General features: G+C 41.5%; 1 protein-coding gene across 1 annotated transcript in view; it reads right to left on the bottom strand.

Moving 5' to 3' along the window:
* Positions 1–2,395: 2,395 nt before the first annotated feature.
* SLC7A10 (solute carrier family 7 member 10) overlaps positions 2,396–26,095 on the bottom strand; it is a 75,879-nt gene continuing 52,179 nt past the window's right edge. Inside the window, 9 exon segments of the mRNA XM_065416426.1 lie at positions 2,396–2,526; positions 4,188–4,365; positions 4,811–4,960; positions 9,916–10,012; positions 11,181–11,284; positions 11,380–11,503; positions 13,954–14,107; positions 15,572–15,697; positions 17,132–17,283. Of these exon segments, the coding sequence (XP_065272498.1) occupies positions 2,396–2,526; positions 4,188–4,365; positions 4,811–4,960; positions 9,916–10,012; positions 11,181–11,284; positions 11,380–11,503; positions 13,954–14,107; positions 15,572–15,697; positions 17,132–17,283 (1,216 nt within the window).

The following is a 26,095-nucleotide window of genomic DNA, read 5'->3' as shown; positions in this document are numbered from 1 at the left end:
TAGATTTCATGGGGGAGGCCAGCGTTTCTCAAACTGAGGGTCCTGATCCAAAAGGGAGTTGCAGGGGGGGGGGTCGCAAGGTTATTTTAGGGGGGGCCACGGTATTGCCAGCCCTACTTCTGCGCTGCCTTCAGAGCTGGGCGGCTACAGACCGGCAGCTGTTGGCCAGGCGCCCAGCAGTGAAGGCAGCGTCTCGCCAGCAGCTGCACAGAAGTAAGCATGGTAATACCATACCATGTCACCCTCACTTCTGTGCTCCTGCCTTCAGAGCTGGGTGGCCAGAGAGTGGTGGCTGCTGACCAAGGGCTCAGCTTTGCAGGCAGCGGTGCAGAAGTAAGGGTGGCAATACTATACCATGCCATCCTTACTTCCGTGCTGCTGCTGGCTGCGGCTCTGCCTTCAGAGCTGGGCTCACGGCCAGCAGCCGCTGCTTTCCAGCTGCCCAGCTCTGAAGGCAGCGCTGCCGCAAGCAGCAGAGCAGAAGTAAGGGTAGCAATGCCCCCTCCAATAACCTTGCGAACCCCCCACAACTCCTTTTTGGGTCAGGACCCTTACAATTACAACACCATGAAATTTCAGATCTAAATAACTGAAATCATGAATTTAAGGTTTTTAAAATCATATGACTATGAAATTAACCAAAATGGACCATGAATTTGGTAGGGCCCTAACTATAAGTGTCCATAGGGTGGGGAGGAGGTCCTTGTATAACCATCACTTTTAAATTCACACCTTAGGTTATACTGAAACTTTCCCATGTAGAGGAGTCCTTAGATAGATAGCCTGTCCTAGAAGCACCAATGATTAGCCAATACTTGCTCTATTGGCATTTGTTTGTTAAAGTAGCACATCAAATGTATAGACGTAAAGATTGTGGTACTTGAGGCTGGTGTTTTTGTTTTACACAAATATTGCTTGCAATTCCTGTTTGAAGAAAAAGTATATGCTATAAGAAGTGACTAACCAAGTTTAAAATCAGTTTAAATACATTTTTTAAAATTTGAAAGCTTGTCTCTTTCACCAAAAGAAGTTGGTCAGATAAAAGATATTACCTCACCCACCTTTTTTTCTGGTTATTGTAATAACAGAGCTGTTCAGATTTCATACCACAAACCCCAACTCCTTGTTTGCAAAACTGCTTGAAGACTGAAGTTACTTTAGATCATATCACAATTTCCATGGTTCCTTTACATAATTGAACGATGATAAAAATGATCAAACACAGTGTAGAAGTTACACATTCAGCTCTAATGTATTGTATATAAATACCCTGGATAAGCTCTTAGGGTATGTCTACACAGCAAAGAAAAACCTGCGGCTGGCCCATGCCAGCTGACTCAGTCCCGCAGGGCTCAGGCTGCGGTGCTGTTTCATTGTTGTGTAGATTTCTGGGCTTGGGCTGGAGCCTGAGCTTTGGGACCTTCCCACATGTATGGTGTCAGAGTCCAGGCTTCAGCCTGAGCCTGGAAGTCTACACAGCCAGGGCCGGCTCCAGGCACCAGGTTTCCAAGCAGGTGCTTAGGGCGGCCACTCCGGAGAGGGGCGGCAGGTCCAGCTATTCGGCAGCAATTCGGCAGACGGTCCCTCACTCCCGCTTGGAGCGAAGGACCTCCCGCCGAATTGCCACCGCAGATCGCGATCGCGGCTTTTTTTTTTTTTTTTTTTTGGCTACTTGAGGCGGCCAAAAGCATGGAGCCGGCCCTGTACACAGCAATGAAACAGCCCCACAAGCCCGAGCCGAGCCCCACGAACCGCAGCAGTGGGTTTTTCTTTGATGTGTAGACATACCCTTACTGTTCACACTAACAACAGTCACAATTTTAATACCCAAACTTGCGAATACATAGGCTTGCGTGTAACTTTGCTCTCGGGTAAAGTTATTCACGTGCAGAAGTGTTCGCACAATTGAGTTTTTTAGATTGTAATTTGAAAACTACATGGGTCATGTAGGGTCTGATCCTGTGCCAGTGAAATCAATTAGAGTTTTGTCACTGACTCCAGTGGGAGCATGAGTAGGACCATAGGCTTCCCCTATTCCACTGACTTTTCCCATTTTATTTTCACTATTGGAGGAGGCCCCAATCTTGAAATTTCCAGATTAATCCCTAAGGCTGCTGGAATCAGTGATGAAGAACTTAGCTTACTGTACCTGCACTAAACTTCCTTGCTGACTGAAATACACTGTCAGAAATAAATAACCAGCTCCTTATTTTATTTTTTTTAGGAAAAGCTAAGCGCTAAGGCCTGTTGTAAAAGTGTAGCTCATTTCATGGGCTTCTGTATCCAATTTCTAAAAACATTTTTTTTTTTCAAGAAAAACTTTTTGCAAAAATCAACATGTAAACAAAAAACTACTTCTGTCTCCTTATTGCTTCATTATTTCTTCAAGGACTTTTCACTGTTTCTTCAAGGACTTTTCACTTCCTGGTAGCTGAGAATGAGTGAAAGGCAGATCATCCTCTTCTGGAGCTCCCTCCTGAGGGTGGACGACGAAACACAACTTCTGTCCCCAGTATGTCATGGATTCTATGAAAAACACAAACTCACTTTGTTAATGTGACGATTATTTGAGTCCTCTCAAGCAATCTCCTATGTGAGCACATATACATTCAAAGCTCTGCTGTTTATGCAAGTCCAAGTACGGTGAGGCTTACCCCATCATACCATATTATTGCTCTTTTCCAGTTAAAACGATGAATTGATTTTTTTCCTAAAGCATTGAGTCTTGAGAGTCAAAGGACCCTAAGGGAGTTAGGCACACACAATTCCCACTGACTTTCATAGGGTGGAAGGTTCCTAACCTTTCTACACTCCTTTGGACATCCTAGCCTTAAAGCAAATTTAAAAAAAAAAAAAAAAAAAAAAAAACCTCAAAGACCTTGTTCTAGCTAAGATGTATGACTGGTGTGTAATTTATTTTCATGGGAGTGGTAGATCCTGACTTTCCCGTCTTATGCATGTGGGAATTCTGGACGTACATTGGGATGTATATCAGTAATGTGCTGGGGGAATGAACACATTCAAAATTGGCACAAAAGTAGGGTGGGAGTGGGATAGAGCTAACATCTGATTTGCCAAAGCACTTAAGTGTTGGTTTATTATTTATTTAGCACTTGAGCTCAATGAGACTTACTTGCATGCTTAAAGGTACACTCCTGAATAAGTGCTTTGCTGAACAGGCCAAATAAGCAAGCTGGATGAATGGAGGAATGTGCAATGTCAAAGAGGGGCAGAAAACATGCAAAGGGAGAACTACAGTAACCTAAATGAACAAGTTGCAGCATCATAAAAATAAAATTTGACATTTCCTGCCTCTTCCCACAGCTGAATACTCATAATCCAGCTGAATGGAGTATGTCAGACTGACTCAGCTTACATCTCTGGGACCTGGCAGTAAACCCAGGCTATCCCTATCTGGATACCATTATGAAATAATCATTTCAATAAGGTTACTTTTTGAATATTTCCCCAATGTAAAAGCCACTGAAACCTTTGCTAAATTCTAGAAAGTGGTGTATTAATGAGAGCACTTTTGCACATGGGATGTCAGCTTCTTTGCAGAAAAGAACAGGTAAACTAGTAGTGCTCTTCTGTATTTTACTGACAGTCACATGCTAGCTACACCTCTTCACCACTCTCTCTCTCTCTCTCTCTCTCTTCTTTTTTTTGCTCTCTCTAGTCTGTTGATTTTTATCTGTTTCTCTGTTTGCATTTCACAGCCTGACCTTAGCATCCTTATGTCTTATTCAAAAATTAAGCACTGAAATGTCTGTACTTTGAGAGAAACCTAGTTTCTTCTGTGTACAGGTTTAGGGTCTAAAAATTGGCAGGGGTATCTTTATCAATAGGCAGTTTTCCTATGCTCAGTTATAAATCTGATGATCTCTTGTGCCATATGCATCACGTTTTCCTGCTTCTAGCTTTATATTGTGTATTGGCATTAAGTTCTCTTTCATGTGGTCAAGAAGTAAATAATTGGGGTAAAATCTAAACACTTTGATCAGCAAAATCCTGTCCAAAGAGCTCTGCAGAGCTGCATAATTTAATGGTAGTTTTGGTGAATGCCACACAGTCACTGGGACCCTTTGTGGATTGGTAGAAATGTAGACCTGAGAGGTTGAAACAAATTCCTACATGTTCATGAACAAACAGTGAGGCTGAATTAATAAACTATCATGTGTTCTTACCAGCTAGCCTATTTACACACTTTGGTTTATTTCTCCAGTACACTCCGAGAAAAAACACGGGCACTCCAGTTAATATGATAATTAGTCCAATTCCACAGACAACTGGCTCAGAATAGAAACTGAAGATCAGTAGAAATGCCCAAAATAGCAAGTAAGTGACTGGAACAAGGAGATTCACCTAAGAGGGGAAGGAAGAGAAGAGAATTGTACAGAAATGTAACAGCATTCTGCAAGGTATACAGGGGAGAGGCAGTGAGGGCTAGTGGATCGAGCAATGGACTGGGAGTCACAAGACCTGGCTTCTACTTCTACCTCTGACAAAACGCAGCTGTGTGAGCTTAGGCTTCACTTAGCTGTGTCTCTATTTCCTCTCCCATCCTTTGTCTGCCTTGTCTCTTTAGACTATAACTACTACGTGGCAGAGACGTATCTCTTGCTATGTGTTTGTATAGTACCTCCCACCACAGGGCCTCTAGGCACTACCATAATAAACAACAGAAATAATAATAAACAGTACTTCAAGGTTTGATAAGGGATTTGAGGGATTTGCTGTGGTTGACACATTCTTTAGCTTGTTAATAGGAAGACCATAGGACTAAGAAATTTGACTTAAATATTTTTACCTTGATAGGTCTGAAGATTTTGGGTTTCTTCCAGCGCAACACAATCAGGCCTATGATTGTCACTCCATAGCAGAGGTAGTTAATAAACGATACGTAATTAATTAATGTGTACGTGTCTCCAACAAGCATGATGATAATAGTGGTCAAACACTAAACAAGAGAGAAGCACATTCTTATTTGAGTCATCACCAGAAAAGCTTGCTTAAAAACAACAACAAGCAATTAAGTTCCTTTTATTTACATCCCATGCTGGGTGTAGCTACTGCCTCCTATGAGTCTGTTTACTACATAAAAAGTGTGCCACAAAAACCCAGGATTGAATGGAGATTCTGGATTTATTTTATGTTGAAGTCAGGTTCCTATAGATCTAGTTATAAAAATGCATGGAGAATGTTCCCTGAAATGATGCGGCTAATCGTGGTCATTCAATAACGCCTGTGCATTCTTGCAGAGCTCTCCTCACTAATAACATGAATAGCTCTGACAAGTACTTGAAGCCCAATATTCAAAGGGGCCTCAAACCAGCCTTTGCATGTGCAGAACTGCGAGTGCCAATTAAGACGTTGTCTTTGAAAACGTTACTGTTCATATTGGCATTGGGTAAATTTGATGACCCAGGTCAAACAATGACTAGAGGACACACCAGATGTGGAAGGAAGTGGCCTGGATACCCAAAGAGGTAATGTGTGTGGAGTAAGAGATAGCCAGGGTGTGTGTAATTCTCCCCATTTTTCCTACAAAATGACTATGCACATTTTTAAGGCCAAATGCCGGGCTTAACCCACCATCTCGGTGGCTGTGCAGCGTCCTGAATTGAAACGCTGGTGATGGTCTGCTGCACTGGGGGTGGGGGACATGGGGCAAGATGAGTCTGCAATCTGTGCACTGTGAACCTCATCCACGGGGCCTTCCGGACTAGCATGCAAGAAGTTTCAGGGTAGCGATACAGGGAGTGTAGCTCATCAAACATGACGGCACCTGTAGCATCCCTGGTGCTGCTATGTAGTTGAGGGGTTTTCCATTCCTTGTCCTCTCCTGATCACAGTGTTGGCTGAACTCCCAGCACAACCCAGATATTAAGGCTTTTCACAACAACCTAGGCTTAAGGCAGAATTTGTGATACTCTGTTCAGAAAGCAGTAGAACATCTGCAATGCGCCATAGCTGAAGAATGGTCAGCACCAATATTAACTATGTACTGTGTTAAAAATGAACACTCTTGAGAAAAGGCCTGATCACATGAACCCCCCCCCCCAATGCAGTCAGCATATTTCCAGTGTTTGCGCTTCATAATGTATACGATCAGGTTGCACACAAGGGGAAGAGGGTGCTAAAGAACAGTAAGACCAATGAAGCTGACTGATTTTGAACTGGAGAATGCTATAGGATCTAAACTGGTGTAAGCTTTATTCCCAGGCAGAAGCTTTCTGTAACTCAGTAACTTTAATCACCAACATTTCCCCCCTGAATTGAAGCTTGTTCTAGCTTCCTAATGAAATCAATGGAGTTTTTAATCATGGACGTCAGAGGGCAGAGGATTGATCCTAAGTGCTGCAGGTGTAACTACACTGGAGAACAGAGCACTTACTGTCCATGCTTTTAATGGCTTCACTCCACCAATTTCTGTTATGTGTGTTTTTAAAAGCTGCTAAACTCTATGACAGGACTTCTGGCAAAATTAAAGTTGTCTGTTATGGGAAAGGATGGATTTCTTGTAGACAAACATTCTGTGGCTAGTACATTACTTTGTTCTAAGTGACCTGTATATAGTATAAAGAATAAAAGCGTTAGCTTTTCTTTTCTTTTCTTTTCTTTTCTCTCAGCCAGTGGGACATGCTGAAAATGACCTACTTCATTAATCTTTTTTGCATTACTACTGCTTAGAAACTGGCAGGTGGAAATTTCCATGCATCAGCTTGCTTATTTGAACTTGCTTTGTTTGTAAATAACACTATTAATGTTAATAGAGCTGGCTTACTGTTTATGGGCCTGATCCTGAGAGGTCTTGGGTGCCTCACTTCCCACTGACATTAGCCAGGAGTTAAGGATGCTCAGAAGATTGCAGAATGGGACCCAATTTAGGTAATTATGCCTCACTAAACTTAGGTTTTTCAAACATCTTTTGATCACATTTTTACCTGTATTAATCAAAACCCCATATGTATTCTGTAACAGTGATGTGTTCTAAAACTATAATAATCATTCATCCATATGCAGTGTTATTGTCATATAAATGACCCAAAACTATAAAGTATCATCCACTAAATTCCAGAATCTGAGCACCTGAGGATCCCAAGGTGGGATCCCAGAACCTCTCCATTATTGTGAGCCTTCTCCCTGCTCAGATTCCTGTTTCCCATGACTAGCTGGTTTGTGGCAATATCCCTGAAGGTGGGTGGCTCTCATGTGCCACTGGCACCAGCAAATAATGCTAGAGATCCAAGTGTCTCACCACTCCGCAGCTGCTAATGTGAATCCCTCGAGACCTTGGGGACTTTCATCCTGAAGCTGGTGACTTGAAAAGGTTTAAAATAGGAGAGCATAATATTTTGTATCAATGTCATGTAATACCTCCATCTGATTTGCTCTAGGTGTTCTCTTTGCCATGATTAGCTGGTTTGTGGCAAAGCCCCTTAGGCTGATGGGATCTCAGGTGTAGGTGACACTAAGGCAATCAGATCTTGTGTTCACTATATAGGGATTTGTTTCCAGCATATTCCTGATCAAATGACCATGTTGCCAAATTGGTTGGCCCCCATTTTCCCTTCAAATACTTTCTTGATTTTTTTGAGTGGAGAGTGTTGCTTGCGTGCCATACTGTTTCCTCTGATAACTATCCTGGTGGACAACAGTGCCATGCATAATGCTTGGGAAAAGTTTCAAAACATGTGACATAGGGTGACCGTACATCCTGTTTTGGCCAGGACAGTCCCTTTTTAAGCCCTATCCCGGCCGTCCCGACTTTTTTGGCAAAAGTGGGCATTTTGTCCCATTTGCTCTTGCCAACTTGATCAGCTGGCAAGAGCAAACGGGACAAATGCCCACTTTTGTCAAGAAAGTGGGGCACAAAGGAACATGTGCGGGGGTTGTTGGCGGTGAGCAGCAATGCCAACCCCACACAGCGGGGGAGGCAGGGCTCGAGCCAGCAGCGACACCAGTCCCAGCCTTTGGGAAATATGGTCACCCTAACGTGATAGCATCCAGAATCATTGAACCATAGAAGTGACCGCAAGGGTCATCTAGTCTAATCCTCTGCCAAGGTGCAGGATTTGCTGTGTCTAAACCATCCAAGACAGATGGCTATCCAGCCTCCTTTTGAAAACCTCAGGTTAAGGAGCTTCCACGATCTGAATCTATTGAGCTGTGCACCCCAATAAAATAGACTTTTAAATGGTTTGAACCCCATTCACTTTGCATTAATGGCCACCTTGTTTAAACACCCGATTTTGGAAAGGAACAGCAAAAACATGGTCATCTTCTGAGACCTTAACTAAGTCTACCTTAATGCACAGGCTATGATTCACTTAAAAAATCCTGATGCATTAATTAGGTTTGCCTAAAGTCTGACATAATTTGCTATTGTAACTGTGTACAGTATATTAATTTTATTACTATTTATATAGAAATTAATATTTCAGAGCAACACTTAGTACATCCCGAGATGTAAAATAAACCCCTACCGCTGAATGATTCATTCATATGCAGTGTTGGTTCTGTAATTTGCACAGTAATTTAAAGGGAATGTTCTCTCCAAACTGGGTAGCTGGCATTTGTTTGATTTGCCAGTTCTGCTCTGCACAGGGAGCTTGCTTACGCTCTGGCTAGTTCACAAAGTGATAGTCACTGACACTCAGCACGTTATTTGAGCTGATGTATTTTTATGGACAAAGGGACTTTGCTTCATATGCATCACCATAGCTCGGCTGCCCAATGGGAGTCCATACTGGAGCTGGATCTTGTTTTTTTTACACACCACACAGATTGTGTAGTGCAGCTCAACCAGAAAAGATTCCAGACATTGAGTTATGTGGGTGTGTATGGGCAGGAAAGATGCCAGGGCACTGCCACCTTTTGGCTAAATCATGATTTTATATAAACATAAACTATGCAGAACGGTTACTGAGCAAAATATAGTGCTGGGCTGTGATAGCACTACTGCTATAGCTAGCCACACACTGGGAGAATAACATCACCTATGGGTGAATATCCTAGCTGTGCTGAAGTCAGTTGACTACCACTGCAATGCAAAAGCCTCTCACTAACTGCAGTGGGGCCAAGATTTCAGCCAATGTGCCTGTGAGGGAATTTTCATGCTAACAGTTATTGAAGCATGAGGAATGTAAAATAAAATATAACAGCACATTTTAATCTTACTACAACCTTTTAGACCCCTGCTAAACTCTGGAAGGACGTGGCCTTGATCCCCATGATGTGTCGTGGAGTAAAAGAGAGTTGGGGGTGTGTAATAATTCTCCCTCTTTTTCCTTCAAGATAACGAGGCACATTTTTAAGGCCAAATGCTGGGCTCAACCCCACCATCTTGCTAACAACTCAATCTGAGTAACAACTTGTGGAACTCACTGCTATAAGATAAGTTTACATTGTGTAAAAAAACTAACCAAGAAACTAATCAAAATCCTTCCTTTCTACATTTTAAAGTGTGTAGCTTTTTAATGTAATTGTGTGTCCCCCTTATTTTACCCAATGTGTTCAGCTGGGATATTCTTCTTTTGGATCTGTTACGCTGATCTTCTCTACTCACTTTCTTTACAGGGCCAAAGTAAAGGGAAGACATCCTGATTCTCCAGAAGTTCAAGGTATCACTGCACAAAGCATCTAGTTTTATTGAACAACGAGTAGCATTTAGCCCTGTACCTTGGGCCCACTATGGCTACTAGCTTGGCAGCAAGCTCTAAACTAGCCCTGTGGAGTGGAATTAGCATTGACTGCGGGGAGATTTTCTCCACGTTTGCACTGAGCTAACAGAATCGGTAAAAGGGCTCACAATTTCTTAAACGAAGCATTTCAGTTTGCAAACAAAGATTTTTCTAAATTGCACTCCTGTTTAAGCAGATGAGACATTGTGACAGAAAAAGTAAAACTTACACACACTAGAAGGGCAGGGATTGGGGTGCAGTGTTTAACGTGAATCATAGCAAGCAAGCTGGGCAAGTGACCTTCACGAGCTCCAGAAAAACATAACCTGGGAAGCAGAATAGGAACATTCAGTATACAAGTTATTCCAACATTTAGCTGTATTGTTTCATCAGCCTTAATTGGCCTGATTCAAAGCCTATGGGAGTCTTGGAGTGGAAGGATGTTCTAGTGGTTAGGGTGCTAGTCTGATACTTTGGAGACGGGGTTCAATTTCCTGTTCTACCACACACTTCCTGTGCGCCTTGGGCAAGTCACTTAGGCTCAGATCCTCAAAGGTATTTGGAAGTTAGGAAACCACGTACCTTTGAGGAGGATCTGGGCCTTAGTCTCAATTGGCTCAGTACCCCATCTGTAAGTATAGGCTAATAGAACTGCCCTACCTCACAGGGATGTTTTGAGGATAAATACATTAAAAACCGTGGGTTCTCAGATTCTCTGGTGATGGGAGCCATATAAATATCTACAATAGAGCCTAAATCAACAGTCTTTCCAGTGACTAATGGGCTTTGGATCAGGCCCAGTATCTCTCAAGGTTTTATTTTTTTAAATACATAAATTGTTATGAATTGTTGTATGTTTTTAAATGTCCTCTGGTTTGTCAGGTCTCACCACATTTTGAGAGCATGAAGGTATGTGACTTGGCTAAAGCACTAAAGAGCTGTATTGTTATTGCTTTCCTGACAGATGTTTGTATTTTATTTTCTTACAGAACTCATATTTCTATTAAATTAAAAAATGTAATAGACTATGGGCAAGATTCTGGTTCCAATTACATCAGTGTAAACTTCCCTTCAAATGAATGTTTACTTTGGATTTATGTCCATGTCGCTGAGAATGGAATTTGGCCCTATAACCCTCGTTTCTTCAATCTACTTTTTGAGCTAAGCATAGTTTAGCTTATAGCTACTGAAACTTTATTGTAAAATTACATTGTCTAAATATGTAGCCAATGTTTTATTCTTAGTACAAATCATTCCATCACACCTGCAGACATTCCAGTAGATCATAAGGGCTCTTTTGCAGGAGATCCTGCTATTCAGTATGATATCTGCTGACTGAAATGGAACAATTCATAATTTAATGCATCTAATGTGCCCAACACTGAGATCGTTCTGTAACACATAAAATGTCTAGCTAGCATTGTTGCAGCAAATTACATTAAAACATCCCCTCCCCAAATTAGACAATGTTCATAAAATTGCACTCCAGCTAACCTTGATGAGGTAAAAAGGTATCCATTTATTCCTCCAAATGTAGATAAGGCCACTGAGACTGGCATAACCCAGGAAAAATAGCCCAGTAACTTTTCACCAAATGTCTAAAGCAACAGAAGGCAGAGAAACTGAAATATACTGCACAGCACAGAACTGAAATTAAAGTATATTTTAGACGTCCATGGAATGGTTTACTTACTACTGCCACAGCATTGGAGGACAAGAGCTCTTGAGGTGACATGGCAGTGAAATATGCAATATTGGTGAATGTATACACAAATGTCACCAATGGGATGGATATGAATATGGCACGAGGTAGGTTCCTAATTGAAGAATTAGGAGGTTTGATAAGAAATTACATTCACATATAACTGGACCATACCACCCCACCCCCTTGTCCCTCCCCCCATGGGAGTTTATATCCAGTTTTGTGCTTTACTGCCCTATTGCTACATAGAACAAAACAAGAGAAACTTCCCTCCTTCCTCCCCCCACCCCAAACTGTACTTCTCTCAGTAGCTTGACATATTGCAGTTCTGAGAATACTAAAACCATTACAGGGCTTCATGTATGTGTAGATTATAAATCCATATAACACAGGATATCACCACAGAGCTGAAGACCATCAAACAGAATTTACAACATGGCTGAGATGGAGATACCAGAAAGCTTCTTCTTCATAAAGAATTCCTATAAGTTTTCTATGTTGTGTAAGCTATTACTGTGATAACTAACAGGACTAATAATGTTCCTCTAAGTTTAATTTAGTTTACACGAGGCTCTCTTTGATAAAAATGATGCCATGGAAAGTAATGGACTTGTCTTTTTCTCTCATTTATTCACTGAGGAACTTTGCCAAGTGACAGAAGCATGCTATAGACCCTGAGAGCTGTTTAGTATGTACGCTCCACTCAGGCGAATGTGTTCACTATAGCTCTGATTTTTGGCTTTGTCAGATTAGCAAAAAAGATTAATAAATAGTTTTCACCAGTGTAGTTTTGCAAGGTTTTGGTATAGACATGAGGTTGGGTTTTATTTCTTTTCCCTAATGAAAATAGCTTTTTATTTTATATTTCTCCCTCAAAAACTGTAGAATTGATAAAATTCTGTTGCAAAACTTTCAGAGAGCTGGAATTGGCATCTCTAACACTCTATTGATAACCCATCAGGTTAAACTATGTGCCAAACTGTTTTTTCCCCCTGTAGCTAAAGATGCTACAAAACACAAACTGAATTATTTTTGTTCTTAAACTTGTGCATTTGATAGCAGTATCCAATTTCTGCTGGCAATCACCACATTAACTCTTTCCCCTGTTTCTTTTTTGCTCAGAAAATTCTGGATGTTTGTGAAAATGTTTACAGTTGCTTGAGAGAGCACCATACCTGCCTCCTTTCCCCCTGAAATTCTTTAAAGATTTATAAATATGCATAACTTTATGTACATGAACATCTCACTACTTACATAGGTAAAGTTAAAGTATGCAGATAAGTTTTTGGAGGATTGAGGCTGTAATTTGTTTCCATCCAGAATGTGTAATACCTGAAATTATACCTTGCTTAATTGGGGGTGAGGTATGTGTGCTGAACATCCAGAACCAATTGAAGACCCAAGAAGTGTCATGTGAATTCATCATTCCATTTTTTCATCTGAGAAATTCTGAAACCTTTGAGCTTTTGCTGCTTCTTGGTGGAAATCACTCTCCCCCTGTCTTTTCAAACATGATGGGGGATAACTCATTTCAAAGCCTGGACTATCAGCACCAAACCTGATGTCAATCACCCTGAGGGCACGTCTTCACTACCCGCCGGATTGGCGGGTAGCAATCGATCTATTGGGGATCGACTTATCGTGTCTAGTGAAGACGCGATAAAATCGATCCCCGATGGCTCTGCCGTCGACTCCGGAAATCCACCACGGCAAGAGGCGGAAGCGGAGTCGACAGCGGCGCAGCTGCGGTCGACTCGCCGCCGTCCTCACAGCCAGGTAAGTCGACCTAAAATACGCAACTTCAGCTACGCTATTCACGTAGCTGAAGTTGCGTATCTTAGGTCGTCCCCCTCCCGTAGTGTAGACCTAGCCTTAGAGAACTTTATTCCTACAGCCAACAGCCAGCATCCACACTGCACATACCACAGAAGAAGGCAGGTTCAGAAGTGTTTCATAAATGGAGTGGGGTGAGGGGAGGGGAAAGGGAAAATTCTGCCTCTTCTGTAAAAAGACATTTTAATCTCTTCTTTATGTGTTCCCTTTGGGGGAAATGTTGTCTGAAGAACCAAGACCACCGACAATATGTTTTGGTATTATATAGATATAAAATACACACACACATAAAATATAATGTAATTTTGTGAGGCATCCCTTCAATGGTATAGATTAATATATAAACAATAACTAGTTATGTTTAGTGCCATTAACATATAAGCAATAGGTAGCTATATTATGTTTAGTCCCATTAATATAGATTAATATGTTAGCAATAGACAGTTCAATAGTGCCATAATGTCAGTGTTACACCTATATGATATCTTCGTTTGGTGAGAGCTATGTCTAACTTGATGGGCCAAAGGCATTCTTAATTTCAGCACCTTCATTTAACTTGCCCCATATGGGATCTAAAAAAGCAGGTGATAACCTTAATTACCTTTACTTTAGATACGTATAGACATTTAGTGATGTAGTCCTGCTGCAGAACAAGCTGTGCATGGTACCAACAGACTGACCCCACTGTCTTTACCTCAAAAGTATCTGGGTCATATGGAAATAAATACTTGCCTGCGGGGATCAACTAATTCTTCTGTTACATAATTCAAGAAGTTCCACCCACTGAATGCAAATGACCCTTGAAGAAAAGCTAATGCTAACTGTCCCACAGATGGAGACATCCAAAAATTGAATGCATTGCTTGGTGTCAGTTCTTCATAGTTTCCTATAGACAGAACAAAAGCAAGAAGTTAAGTCAGAAGTATAAAATATTATGATGCTGATTGGTGGAAGTGCTGATTGGTGGAAGTTGTAAACTTCCTAGAATTATGCCCATTCCATTTTATATTATGTTTACTAATCTTAGACTGTGCTTCACTGGTTTGCACCCTGAGAACTGGGAAACATGAACATCAAACTACCAGTGCTTCCTTTAGATTCTCATACAAAACTGTCCCAGGGCACAGCCTTGATGGTGTAAATTGTCCCAGCTGTATTGATAATGGGATGGGTGCAATAGGCTTTCCAAAGAGAATTTAATTTCACCAATAGTACAATACAGAGCTGCCACAAAACCTGTGTGATCCCCATTGACGTCAATGGAACTATGACAATTTATACCAGCTCAGCATTGGTATCTGATGCCCTAAACTCTCATCTCTTCTGAATGGAGTGAATGTCTCCTCTACAGGAACTCAGGGTTCTTCAATAACATTCACTCTACTCAGAAAAAAACCCTGCAGGGCAGGTGGAATTTTTCAAGCTGTAGGGCTTTTTTATTTTTAACCTGGAATGTGGTGACCTCGCCTAATTATGCACAATTTTTTAACCTCTCTTCCTGGTTAGTTGTAAATACTGTATTTCTGTCCTCTCTATATGACCCATTTCACACATGCTGAAAACATCATCATCCCTTGGGTCCTGTACTTTTCATTATGGGGCTGAATCAGTAAGATACACAAGCACTTGTCTAATTTTAAGTACGTGAGTAGTCCCATTGCTTCCAGGGGAACTGGAACTACTCGTATACTTAAAGTTAGGCAACTGCTTAACTTTAAGTATGCTTGTTGATTTGGGGCCTTTATACAGAGTTCATCGAAAGCAATTTAAAATTTGAGGAACATGTCATTGAAAAAATTACACTATAAATCTACCCAGTGAGATATTTCTCAATATTTCAGTTTAGTGCTTTACTTTACTGAAAACAACAGTTTTCTTTGAGAGAGAAACTTGTGTAAGGATGCTACATCTTATTTTTGTACTATGTTGCCTGTTTGATAATTACTTATCATGCTATGTTCTGAAGAATACTTCCTTTGTGATTGCACCCATACTTGGAAGGAATCCTGTAGCTTCAATTAACAGCAATTAACATTAATTATTTTCAGTTTAGTCACATATTTATGTCCATCTTACACAGTGGTGTCTTTGCTAGGCTTTGCTTGAAACTTGCCCTCCCACAGATCAAGTAACTTCACCAGCTACCTCCTTGTCCAGTTTCTTTCAAATCCAAATGCTTGCTAATTGTAGCAGAGAACTCTGTCAGCAGGGGAAATGAAATAAGCCCTCAGAACTCTTCCGCGGCCTGCTAAGAACTAGAAAACAATGGGATGGGCGCAATAGGCTTTCCAAAGATAATTTAATTTCACCAATAGTACAGTACCGATGTTTAGGCTTTCTCAGTGAGTACCTTTAAAGATCTGTATGAAGCCCATAGTAATGATAAGGGCCAAGGCTAACAGTTTTCCTGCTGTAAATATATCCTGGATGCGAGTTGCCCATCGAACGCTGGAGCTGTTCACCCAAGTCAGGAGTACTAGAGAGCAGAAAACCGAATTCAGTGGAACAAAATTTTGTATATTTAAGAATATTCATTAACAAATGCTGAGAAACATAGACTGCTAGTTTCCTATCAGCAGACCAGATGGAAATCTAGCTTGGGTTTGGATGGGTCTGACGAGCAGGATTAACTCCACCCTAGAAAACTGCCTGTTTCAGAAGGAAGTTTGCCAGAGCTCTATCCCGGATGCCCCATCAATACTTAGGAAGTCCTAATTGTGGGGAGGGACTTATGTGAACTGAGGGCATGTCTACACTACAAAATTAAGTCAACCTAATTTACGTCGGCATACAGTTGCCGCAGTAATTACATTACTTGTGTGTATCTACACTTTGCTCCTTGAGTTAGCAGTGTGCGTCCTCATCAGGATCACTGATTGAACTGTTAGTGTGGGCCATTGTAGGATGGCTTGTGAAAGCCAGCAACAGTCGATGTTAGCAATGTAGTAGCTACACTGACACTGTGTTGACATAACTGCATTGACATTGACTCTATGCTTCTTGTGATGGTGGAGTTATTAAATCAGTGTAGTGGGCAAGTTATGACAGCAGGAGCGAAATGTTAGTGTAGACACTTATGTAGTTAGGTCGACGTAAGCTGCCTTGCATTGACCTAACGCTGTAATGTAGACCAGGACTGAGGGGAAGTGGTGAGTCTCTCCATCCCTTTTCATTCTGATTTGCTCCCCTCTGGGACCTTAGTAATTAATTAAGAATTGGTGGCATTTGGTTTTTTACACACACATATAAAGGACTTGCGAATTGCTAACCCATTTGTTGAGTTAGCAACAGTGGCTTAAATACAGTAAAAGCCGTGAGTCTCAAACTTTTGTACTGGTGACCCCTTTCACATAGAAAGCCTCTGAGTGCGACCCCCCTTATAAATTAAAAACACTTTTTTATATATTTAACACCATTATAAATGCTGGAGGCAAAGCGGGGTTTGGGATGGAGGCTGACAGCTCGCAACCCCCCATGTAATAACCTCACGACCCTCTGAGGGGGTCCCGACCCCCAGTTTGAGAACCCCTGAGTAAAAGGGTCTTAGTTACTCATACTGAGTCCCACCCCTTATTCATCTTTCAACCTGAACCTCAGACCTCAGTTTATACCTAATCCAGATGTGCACACCTCCTCTTTGGTCCATTGCTTTGTGGAATATATCACCCTATAGCACACAATGAAACTGAAAATAAGACTCAGCTGAGCCAGCATGATATATAGCACCTCCCCTCCCCACATTCAGCCTCCGACCACCATAGTAGAACTGCCTTGGTTGCTGCAAAGGGGACTTCAGTGACCATTGGGGTGGGGTGGGGGATGGATTTGCCCCTAAGAGAATATTAAACCTCTTTGACGTAAACATGACCTAAACTTCATAGGAGCATAAAGAACATTAGGCAATACTCACATAAACACACCGTGGAGAGGACCCTGGAGGCATTATAAGGTGGGATGCAATTAGGGAACACCGGTTGTAGAACATAGTTTGAAAATGTCAGTGCGATAACAGCCAGGCTGGTAGGGTACATGATAAGCACTGCACTCCATAGCAGCAAAAAACTGTATTCACAAGAAAAACAATTGGTGCTGCTGTTACACCAGTAAGAATCATTTGACTGTACAACAGTTTCATAATCTGATGACTATCTTTATAGGAGCCTCAGAATTAGGTAGCTATTTTTCTAAACCCCACCAAAACAATCACTTCTCTGGTTTCCCCCCAACCTTTCTTTACTCTTATTTTCCCAGATCAATCTGTTTTTTCATATAAATTGGATGCGATGTAGCACACAGTTTAAACATGCACACAACAAGGAGTAGAGACATTCTGTCAGCATATTGAGTTAGCTTTGCATGTCACATTGAGAGTATCACCAATGGATTAAATGGTGCCCCTGGAAAGGAAAAAGATGTGTTCTAGCATTATGTGTTACCACAACACACTCTTTGTTCTTTAATCTTCAAGTTGTCTTGAGCATTGTCTAATGGCTAGAGCAGAAGTTCTGAGCTATATTCCTAGCTGGGCCACGGACGCTGTCACTTGTGTCAAGTTTCTGCCTGCCCTTTACTTATAGGTGTTTCAGTTTTTGTTAGCCCAACCTGAGACACATAGGACCTGAATAAGAGCAACTGAGCACCCGCAACTTCTACTGACTTCAATGGTAGCTGAAATGGTTTGCCCAAAATGAGTGAATACTTTTGAAAATGTAGGCCTTTACATTCCTCAGTTGCTTACTCTGTGGAAGGGGATAAAAATACCTGCCTCGGAAAGATGTAGGAAGGCCTAGTTGATGTTTATAAAATGAGATCACTGGCTGAAAGGGGTATATAAAGAAAAAGTATTATTTATGGGTTGCTTGTCTCTGACCAAGATATTTTGATGTCCAGTGGGCTTACTTCTTGCAGGAACAGAACCTTCAGACCTCACTTCTGAACACTTCAGAGGCATCTCCTTTGGTCAGACTGAGCCCCACAAACTTTCCACATGTTCAGTGGTTTTTACTTTAAGAGGGAAGCATTCATCTTAGCTTAAAATACATTTTTTTCTTATCAATTGGATGGGAACTATGTGGTAAAATATAATCAATGCAAGAAGATGAGATGCTACTGATTCTTTTATATATATAGAAAGGCATGCTGGGAAAGAAGAGCTTATAAGAGAACAACCCTGGACTAGGCAGCCTTAGTATGAACTAGAAAGTAGCCAAGAAAAGGTGCCTGGGAAACATATATAGTAGTGGAATGCACAACACAGATGCAATTGTTTCCCAGGCACCTTTTCTTGGCTACTTTCTAGTTCATACTAAGGCTAACTAGTCCAGGGTTGTTCTCTTATAAGCTCTTCTTTCCCAGCATGCCTTTCTGTAGCTGGCCCTTTAAATTTGGCAGAGCAAAGCAGCTCCAGCCCTAAAGGAGTCATTTTGCAACTCATTGTTCCTTGCTGCACCCTCCTTTCTTCTAGCTGGTAAGTGCTCTTCATTCCTGTTATGTTAGTTTTCCCCTTTTTATTCCAGAGGAGTATGGCATGTTCTTGCACTTTCTTTTTCTTATAAACCACTGTATCATTAACTTTGTAAATCAACTGGCACATGGAAATAATTGGTTACATTTCCAAATGACAATGTACTTTAAAACCCCCACCGCATTCTCTCTCTTTACTTTTTTTGAGTGGCTCTTTCCCTCCATTTCCTACAGTTTCCATCTCTTTAAAGAAGCTAGTTCAGCCAAGTTCTTTCACACTGTTTATTATTATTATTTGTATTAACCAAGCGCCTAGGAGCGCCAGTCATGGACCAGGATACCATTGTGCTAGGCACTGTACAGACACTGAATTTTACATAATAATTGCTATCCTGTGGCTGTGTGAAAAAGCATAACATCAGGGGGTTATTGTGCTGTTGGTAGCTGTCTTTGGGATGTGAATTTTACTTAGTTATAACACATTTTAAAGTAGAAGTTCTTTTGGATTCTCTCAAAAGGAATTTATTTGGATTATAATGTTAGAGCCTGAGGGTTAAATAATCAAAGATTAATAAAACTTAAAGATTGAAATAATCAGTTGTTGACAATGCTGATCTCTGACAATGCTGACTCACCTGATTGCTTTTCTGGTGAAATGAAAGTGCCCCTTTCCCCTCAAACCAGCCTCTGCCTGTGTGTATGGAATTTTGATGGGTGTGGACTGGTGTGAGTGCAAGGACTGGAGTGTTTGTGGGTAAAACTCATGAGTTTTTCCCATGAATGTTCTAATATCTTCATGTACAGTGGTGAATGCAGCAAAGTCTACAAAGTGGTGTATACAGGTGAAACTACATATGCCCATTGGAAGCAAGAATTTGAAAATCAGATCCTAAAAGCAGTATCTCAGTCAACATCGGCAGTCACTTGTACATTGCAATATTAAACACATTAAAATTGGTATTTGGTACTATGAAATTTACTGGGAATGTGAATAATTCAGTAGAGAGAGATGATACTCAATTTGTTTCACATAGAATGAAATACATGCAGGTTTGATAAAACCAATTAAGTTAAATGCAGATTGTTGCCAGAGGATTATGAAGCCAAACTGTCAAACAGGGAGTTCAAAACAGAGATCAAATAATGATGAAAGGATGATACAATTAACATTTAGGCATATTTTAATCTTAATTTTGCTATTAGTCTCAGGTGTTTTAATTAAATCCTAGTCTTGAGTAAAAGATATTAACACTTGAGCCCAAACTGCTATTTGTTAAAAGGGGTTCAATTTGTTCCTATTAAGCTTGGGGGAATTAATGCACAGATGGTTATGCAGCATGATGAGTCGCCACGGTAATGTTTGGCTCTAAACTACGACACAGGCGGGAGAATATGATTTGCAGAACAGAAAAAGAACTGTTTTGAGTAAACTAAGGCCTGGACTATATTTAAAAGTTAGGTCTACATAGCTACCATGCTCAGGGGCATGAAACATTCACCCTCCTGAATGTCTTTACCCCCCTCCCCCACTCTAGACGTGGCTAGATTGATGGAAAAATTCTTCTGTTGATTTAGCTACTACCGATTGAGGAGGTGGATCACCTACAGCAATGAAAAAACCCCTTCAGCCGCTGTAGGAAGCATCTGCGCAATGGCACTACAGTGGCATAGCTGCAGTGTTGTAGCTGTGCCACTGTAGCACCCATAGTGGAGACATGGCCTAAGGTTAACTTGGGTTGAAGTGAGACAGGGCTTTTTTGGACACAATTGTGTTTAAATGTCTGTATTGTCCGTGGAATACATAACTGCCAAACTAAACAGCAAGGCAAATGGTTAAAGCTGCAGTGTTTTATCTTATTAACAGTTCCAGTCACGAAGATAGCATACTAGGGGATTTTAACCCAAGTTGATAATACAAAAAGTTCAGTTTTGAAAAAAGAAAGGGCAGTTATGCCATGTACTCAGTTAACTGCCCCAGGTGTTTGAATGGAAAGTCATTCTCCTGAGACTTGATTTGTGTGTCTGAGAATGTCAGGAAAGCGGAAGCTGAAGCATTATCTGATAAACTTTTGGGATTGCTCTGTAATTCACTATGGTAGAATCTGAGATGTTAAAATCATTCCTGCCTTACCAAAGCTGAGAAGGAGTCAGACATTTTAGAAAAAGAGGTTTAGACAGTTTAAAATAAGAACTAGGGTCCATAGGCGCTGACTTTTGTTTTTCCCAGTGGATGCCCCACCCCAAGGCCCCACCCCAACTCCACCCCTTCCCCCGAGGCCTTGCTCTCGCTCCACCTCTTCCTGCTCCCACTCTGCCCCCTCCCCAAGGCCCCCCTACCCACTTGTCGCTCACTTCTCTCAGCCCCCTTCCGCAAAGCTCCCCGCCATCCCGCTGCTGCTCCTCTCCATCCTCCCCGAACCTTTCCCACCAGCTGCCTAACAGCTGATTGGCGGCCAGCCCCAAGGCCCCGCGGAACAGCTGATCAGCTGGCCAGCCCCAGGGCCCACCCAACAGCTGTGGATGGTGGGTGCTGAGCACCCCCTATTTTTTTTCCATGGGTGCTTGAGCCCCGGAGCACCCACGGAGTCGGCACCTATGCTAGGGCCCAAATCCTCAAAGATATTTAGTTGCCTAACTCCCACTGAAATCAGTAGGTGTAATGTGCCTAAGTACCGTTGAGGATTTGGGCCTAGGGAAAATGTAACTGTTCTTGTCAGTGATTTAGAGCAGTGGTTCTCAAACTAGGGCCGCCGCTTGTTCAGGGTGGCCAGCACGTCCCTCGGCCTGCGCTGCTTCCTGCAGCTCCCATTGGCCTGGAGCGGCGAACCACGGCCAGTGGGAGCCACAATCAGCCGAATCTGCGGACGCGGCAGGTAAACAAACCAGCCCGCCAGGGGCTTTCCCTGAACAAGCGGCGGCCCTAGTTTGAGAACCACTGATTTAGAGGGATCAGATTAAATGGAGCCATAGCCCTGTGACACACCTGCTTTTTGTTTACTGTGAGAAGATCTGAATGTAGGAACTTGCAGTTGGAAATGTCAATGGTGTGAGTGGCTAGCAGGAGTTGAGGTGCCCGACTAGCTCCTGCATGTTCTTAGGAGCAGCCTACTGTAAAAGTGCCAGTCAGAACACTTCCTTTATGTAGGCATCATGGCCTGGTGAACAGAGCATGGGTCTGGGTGTCAGCAATTCTCAAATCCTAATCCCATCTCTGTCCCTGAGTGTGAGGCCTAGAACAAATTGCAGCCTGGGTGAGCCTCATTTCCTTCATCTGTGGGATAATACAGGCCTCCTCGGGGTACTCTGTGAAACAAGTTGTTACTGTTAGTGAAATGCTTTGAAAGTGGAAAGTGCTGAGTATTATATTTATTGCTCTTAATTCCTCAGCATCCATGATAGTTCTTGCTTGGTTACTCTCTAGAGAGTCCTGGAGGAGGGAGACAAAACAGCGGAGCAAGGTCTCATTTCCTCGTGGACTCTTCCTGCATGCAATGCCTCTCTTTCCTCGAGTGAGAGAACCATTCTAATTATTACTAGCATTGTATCAAATACAGGCTGAATTTTTGCCTTCAGAAACTTGAGGCTTTGTAATAAATGAAAACATTTAATGTCTTATAAGTTAATTTAAGATACGTTTTGTTTAAAGTTTGAGGTAACATTTATTAAAGCCTTGGGTTAGGTCTCTATGCTGGATGTAATATTTATTGATTTATATTAAGTACTTGATATGGTCAATCATGATCTGATAAAAAAAATACAACTTACCTTTAGTTACATTGTTCTTACTGAGCATAGAGAAGAAAGATTATATTTATCAGAAATGCATAGGTAAGTTTTATGAACCTGAATTTGTTGGTAAAAATGCCACAGGCATACATATGAAGCCTATTATTTACTATTTTGGGTAATGTTCTTTTTATGACCTGTATACGCGTGAAAATCGATATGTATGCAAATACACTGCACCCAGTTATACTGCTTTGGCAATACAGGATGTAACAAAAATACTGCAGTTAGTGTGATCATATTCAAATGCTATTTAAAAATTATATCATAAAAATAAAAGGAAAAAAAGGAAAAATTAGGCTCATTGGCATAAGATCCAAGCTAGTGCTATACCATCCAACTCTTTTTCTTTTTACCTAAACAATGAGAGAGAGAGAGAGAGTGAGTGTGACTCCTCCTTGGAAATGTTCATCATGCAAAAATATGACAAAGAGAAAAGCTAATCCAAACTGTATGTGCAAAGGGACACTGCTACACTGTGGGTTTTGTGTGATTACTAAGGAAAAGAACAGCAGAGTTATAGGCATGATTTTTAAAGATGCCTAAGGGATTTGGAAGCCCAGTTCTCATTAAAATTAATGGGAATTGAGTGCCCCACTCCCTTAGGACATAATTCCCATAAACATATTTGTAAAGTTCCCCGAAGTGCTGGATCTCAATCAGCTTGGCCTTAGAAATTCAACATTTTGGTTACTTTGTCCTTGATAATTTGCTGTAGCAAAGAATTACACCCTGGGCGCACAGTCCTGCACTCCTTTCTCATCTTCCTACTGTGCTCCTGAGACATGCAGGCACAGGGTCATTCCTGCCGTAAAGAGTAGCACATAGGAGGCTGCTCTCATCTTCTTGTCTATATCCTTTCCTGCAGCTGCTTCTTCCCTCATCCCATGCAGATGCTCAGTCCCTTCACAAAGCCAATCTCTCTCCCTCTCTGCCCCCCCAGTATCACCCACCATATTCCCAGCACCATCCTACCACTGTTTCTCCATCCCTATCCACCTTCAATGCTGCTTACTCCAATTTGGCCCTTCCCATACCAGCTGCCTTCTGCTTGTCTAGTCCTCTCTGGCTTTTAAGTAGCTCCCACTGCCCTCCACCAGAAGGCCTGACTAGGATTCCCTGTTGGGACCCCACTTTTCTACTGACCAGGTTTCCCTCTCAGATTAACCACTATCCCAGTGAGCACTGAGGCCTAGTGATAACTGAGGCCTAGTGAGCCTAACAGTGGGAAAGTGGATACAAGTTTATAAAGTGTTAAATAACTTATCACAATGAATGTTGATGGGAAAGATGTAAAAGGGAGACAAAGACCAAATTAGTCTAAACAAAAAGGCCTAGTGAAATAACTCAACGATTGTTAAAATCATGCCTAGTAAAAGAAAGAAGAGTGGGACTACAAATCAATGGACTAAAATTAGTGTGTTGGAAATTAGGCCTAATTGGTGGACAAAATAATCAGGGGATGGACTATTCCTCCCACCACTCGCGTCTGGGTCCTCAAAAAGAGACTTTGGGATAAATTAGCAACCAGAATACTAGCTGCCTGAAAGATGGGAGACCACAATGGGCTTCACCATTATGGCTGCCACCCCGGCATCTCCTGGGATCCACAGTGACACTACTGGGCCTGCTCCTAAGAGATGTCCTGACCAGACTTGGCCAAAGAAAAGGACCCAAATGACATCATCCCCTCCACTGGCTTCCACTAAATCCCAAACACCATCTGGGGTGTGAAATTTAGTTACTCCCCTTGTGTGTTCTTTTCCTTCCCCACTTCCCCAACTATCACTTAGCCAGAAAAGGTGCCTGAAGACTCCTCAGCTAAAACAACCCTGTGTCATACTCTTATGACATCCTTTGGTTCTCTCGGGAGCACAAATAAAGTCATTTTGGAGATAGAGAATTGGAGCATTATTTTTCATCAGGAGATAAGATTATACTTCTCTTGATATTGCCTGGCTAGTGCAGACCTAAAGAAGGAAGCTGCTGTCACTTTGATTAGGAACTAAATTAGGTTTTATTCTCCAATTTTTGATTAGGGTTTTTCTCTTACTCTCTTTTTTTCTCTTACTAAAATTAATGGATATTGTGAAATTGTGGTGGTGAATACTGACTTTCTGGGTTCCCTTATATGAAACATTCATATCATAGCAAGTGGCATTGTCTGTAGTGTCTTATGCTTTTCCCCTCATTTCAAGGAGCAGCCATGATTACAAAAGCTGCTGGCAACATGTCCCTGGCAGCAACGTGTCCCTGGCAGCAACATTGCTATCCATGGGAAGCAGGTGGCAATGTGGAAGCAAGTGGCCCTTGTGTAGACATTGTGTTCCTGTAACCGAATCCCTGAGCTCAGCCGGGTTGGCTGTGTGTTCACTAGAAAAAAGATATGATAGTAACTTGAGTTGGCTAACTCAAGGTGAAATTCTAGTTGAAGACAAAAGAGTTTGTAGTTTTCTTGAAAGTAAACCATAGTCTTTAAATTGCTTGACCTAGTATTTCATGTGAAAACTACAAACTGCTTTGTCTTCACTAGGATTTTGCCAAGAGTTAGCTAACTCGAGTGAAGAATACCTTTCCCGCCCCCCCCAGGAAAAAACAATGCCGCATACATGGAGCCATCTTACTTTCTATTCTCGAATGGAAGAATTCAAAGTAAACTCTGCTGGTTAAAATGTACGTTCTCCATTCCTTATTTTGAATTATTCCCACAAGGGCATAATGAGCCACTTAGTTCTTAAGAGATTAGGTAGCCTGGTTGTTTTAACATCTTCAGTCCTGAATTCTTTGGTGCTATATGCAAAGTGTGTCACATAAGTGGCTAATAGGTCATTGAGGGATTTTAATAAAGTGATGGTCCATCTCAGGAACCTAGGTTCTCACAGAAATTTGTTTAGTGGCCTGAATCCTGTGGTCAGTATCTGAAAGTTACCTTGTAATTTTTTTACATTTGCAGTAGCTGTCTGTACAGAGAAACAAACCGATGGACGTGTGGGAAAACAGGACTGTAATCTGACGAGCATGAGCAAAGCTATAGTCCACAGGGAATGTTTCACAGTGCCTGCGTGTATTATAGGCTTGGGCCTCACTGTCCTGAGCATGACAGTTCAATAAAATGAGAGAATATTTTTGTTTAATACTAAAAAAAGTCAATACCCACCCCCATTCATTTTGTCATTTAAGTTTGCACAGAGTGTGTTTACTCTTCATATATAAAACAGTAACACATAAAACACCTATTTTGATTATAAAATCGCCAAGGAATCCAGAAGGTGTAGAAGCATCTAAAATAGAGATGTGAATAGAGGCCAAGAACAGCTTTTTTTAAACTTATGTTTAATATGCAGTATAAACTTATAGTTTATAGGCAATATACATAGGCAATATAAACTTAGTTTCTTACTCCTCCTCACTCCCTTTATCACTTTATTCCACTCACAGTTGTTCAGGGACATGTGGTGTGAAATGGCGTATCTTCCCTTCTACAAATTTTTCACAATATCATGGTGAAGTGATCTGTACACTTCCAAGATATGAACCACAGTGGTGCAAGCTAAGGACCAAAATCCTCAAGTGCTTCTCTAGAAAAATTTTAATTTGGCCTGTAAGTGATTTACCATATCCTGTT

Source organism: Emys orbicularis, chromosome 14 (genome assembly GCF_028017835.1).
Source record: "Emys orbicularis isolate rEmyOrb1 chromosome 14, rEmyOrb1.hap1, whole genome shotgun sequence".
Lineage (NCBI taxonomy): Eukaryota > Metazoa > Chordata > Testudines > Emydidae > Emys > Emys orbicularis.
This window is presented reverse-complemented; position numbering and strand designations above follow the sequence as displayed.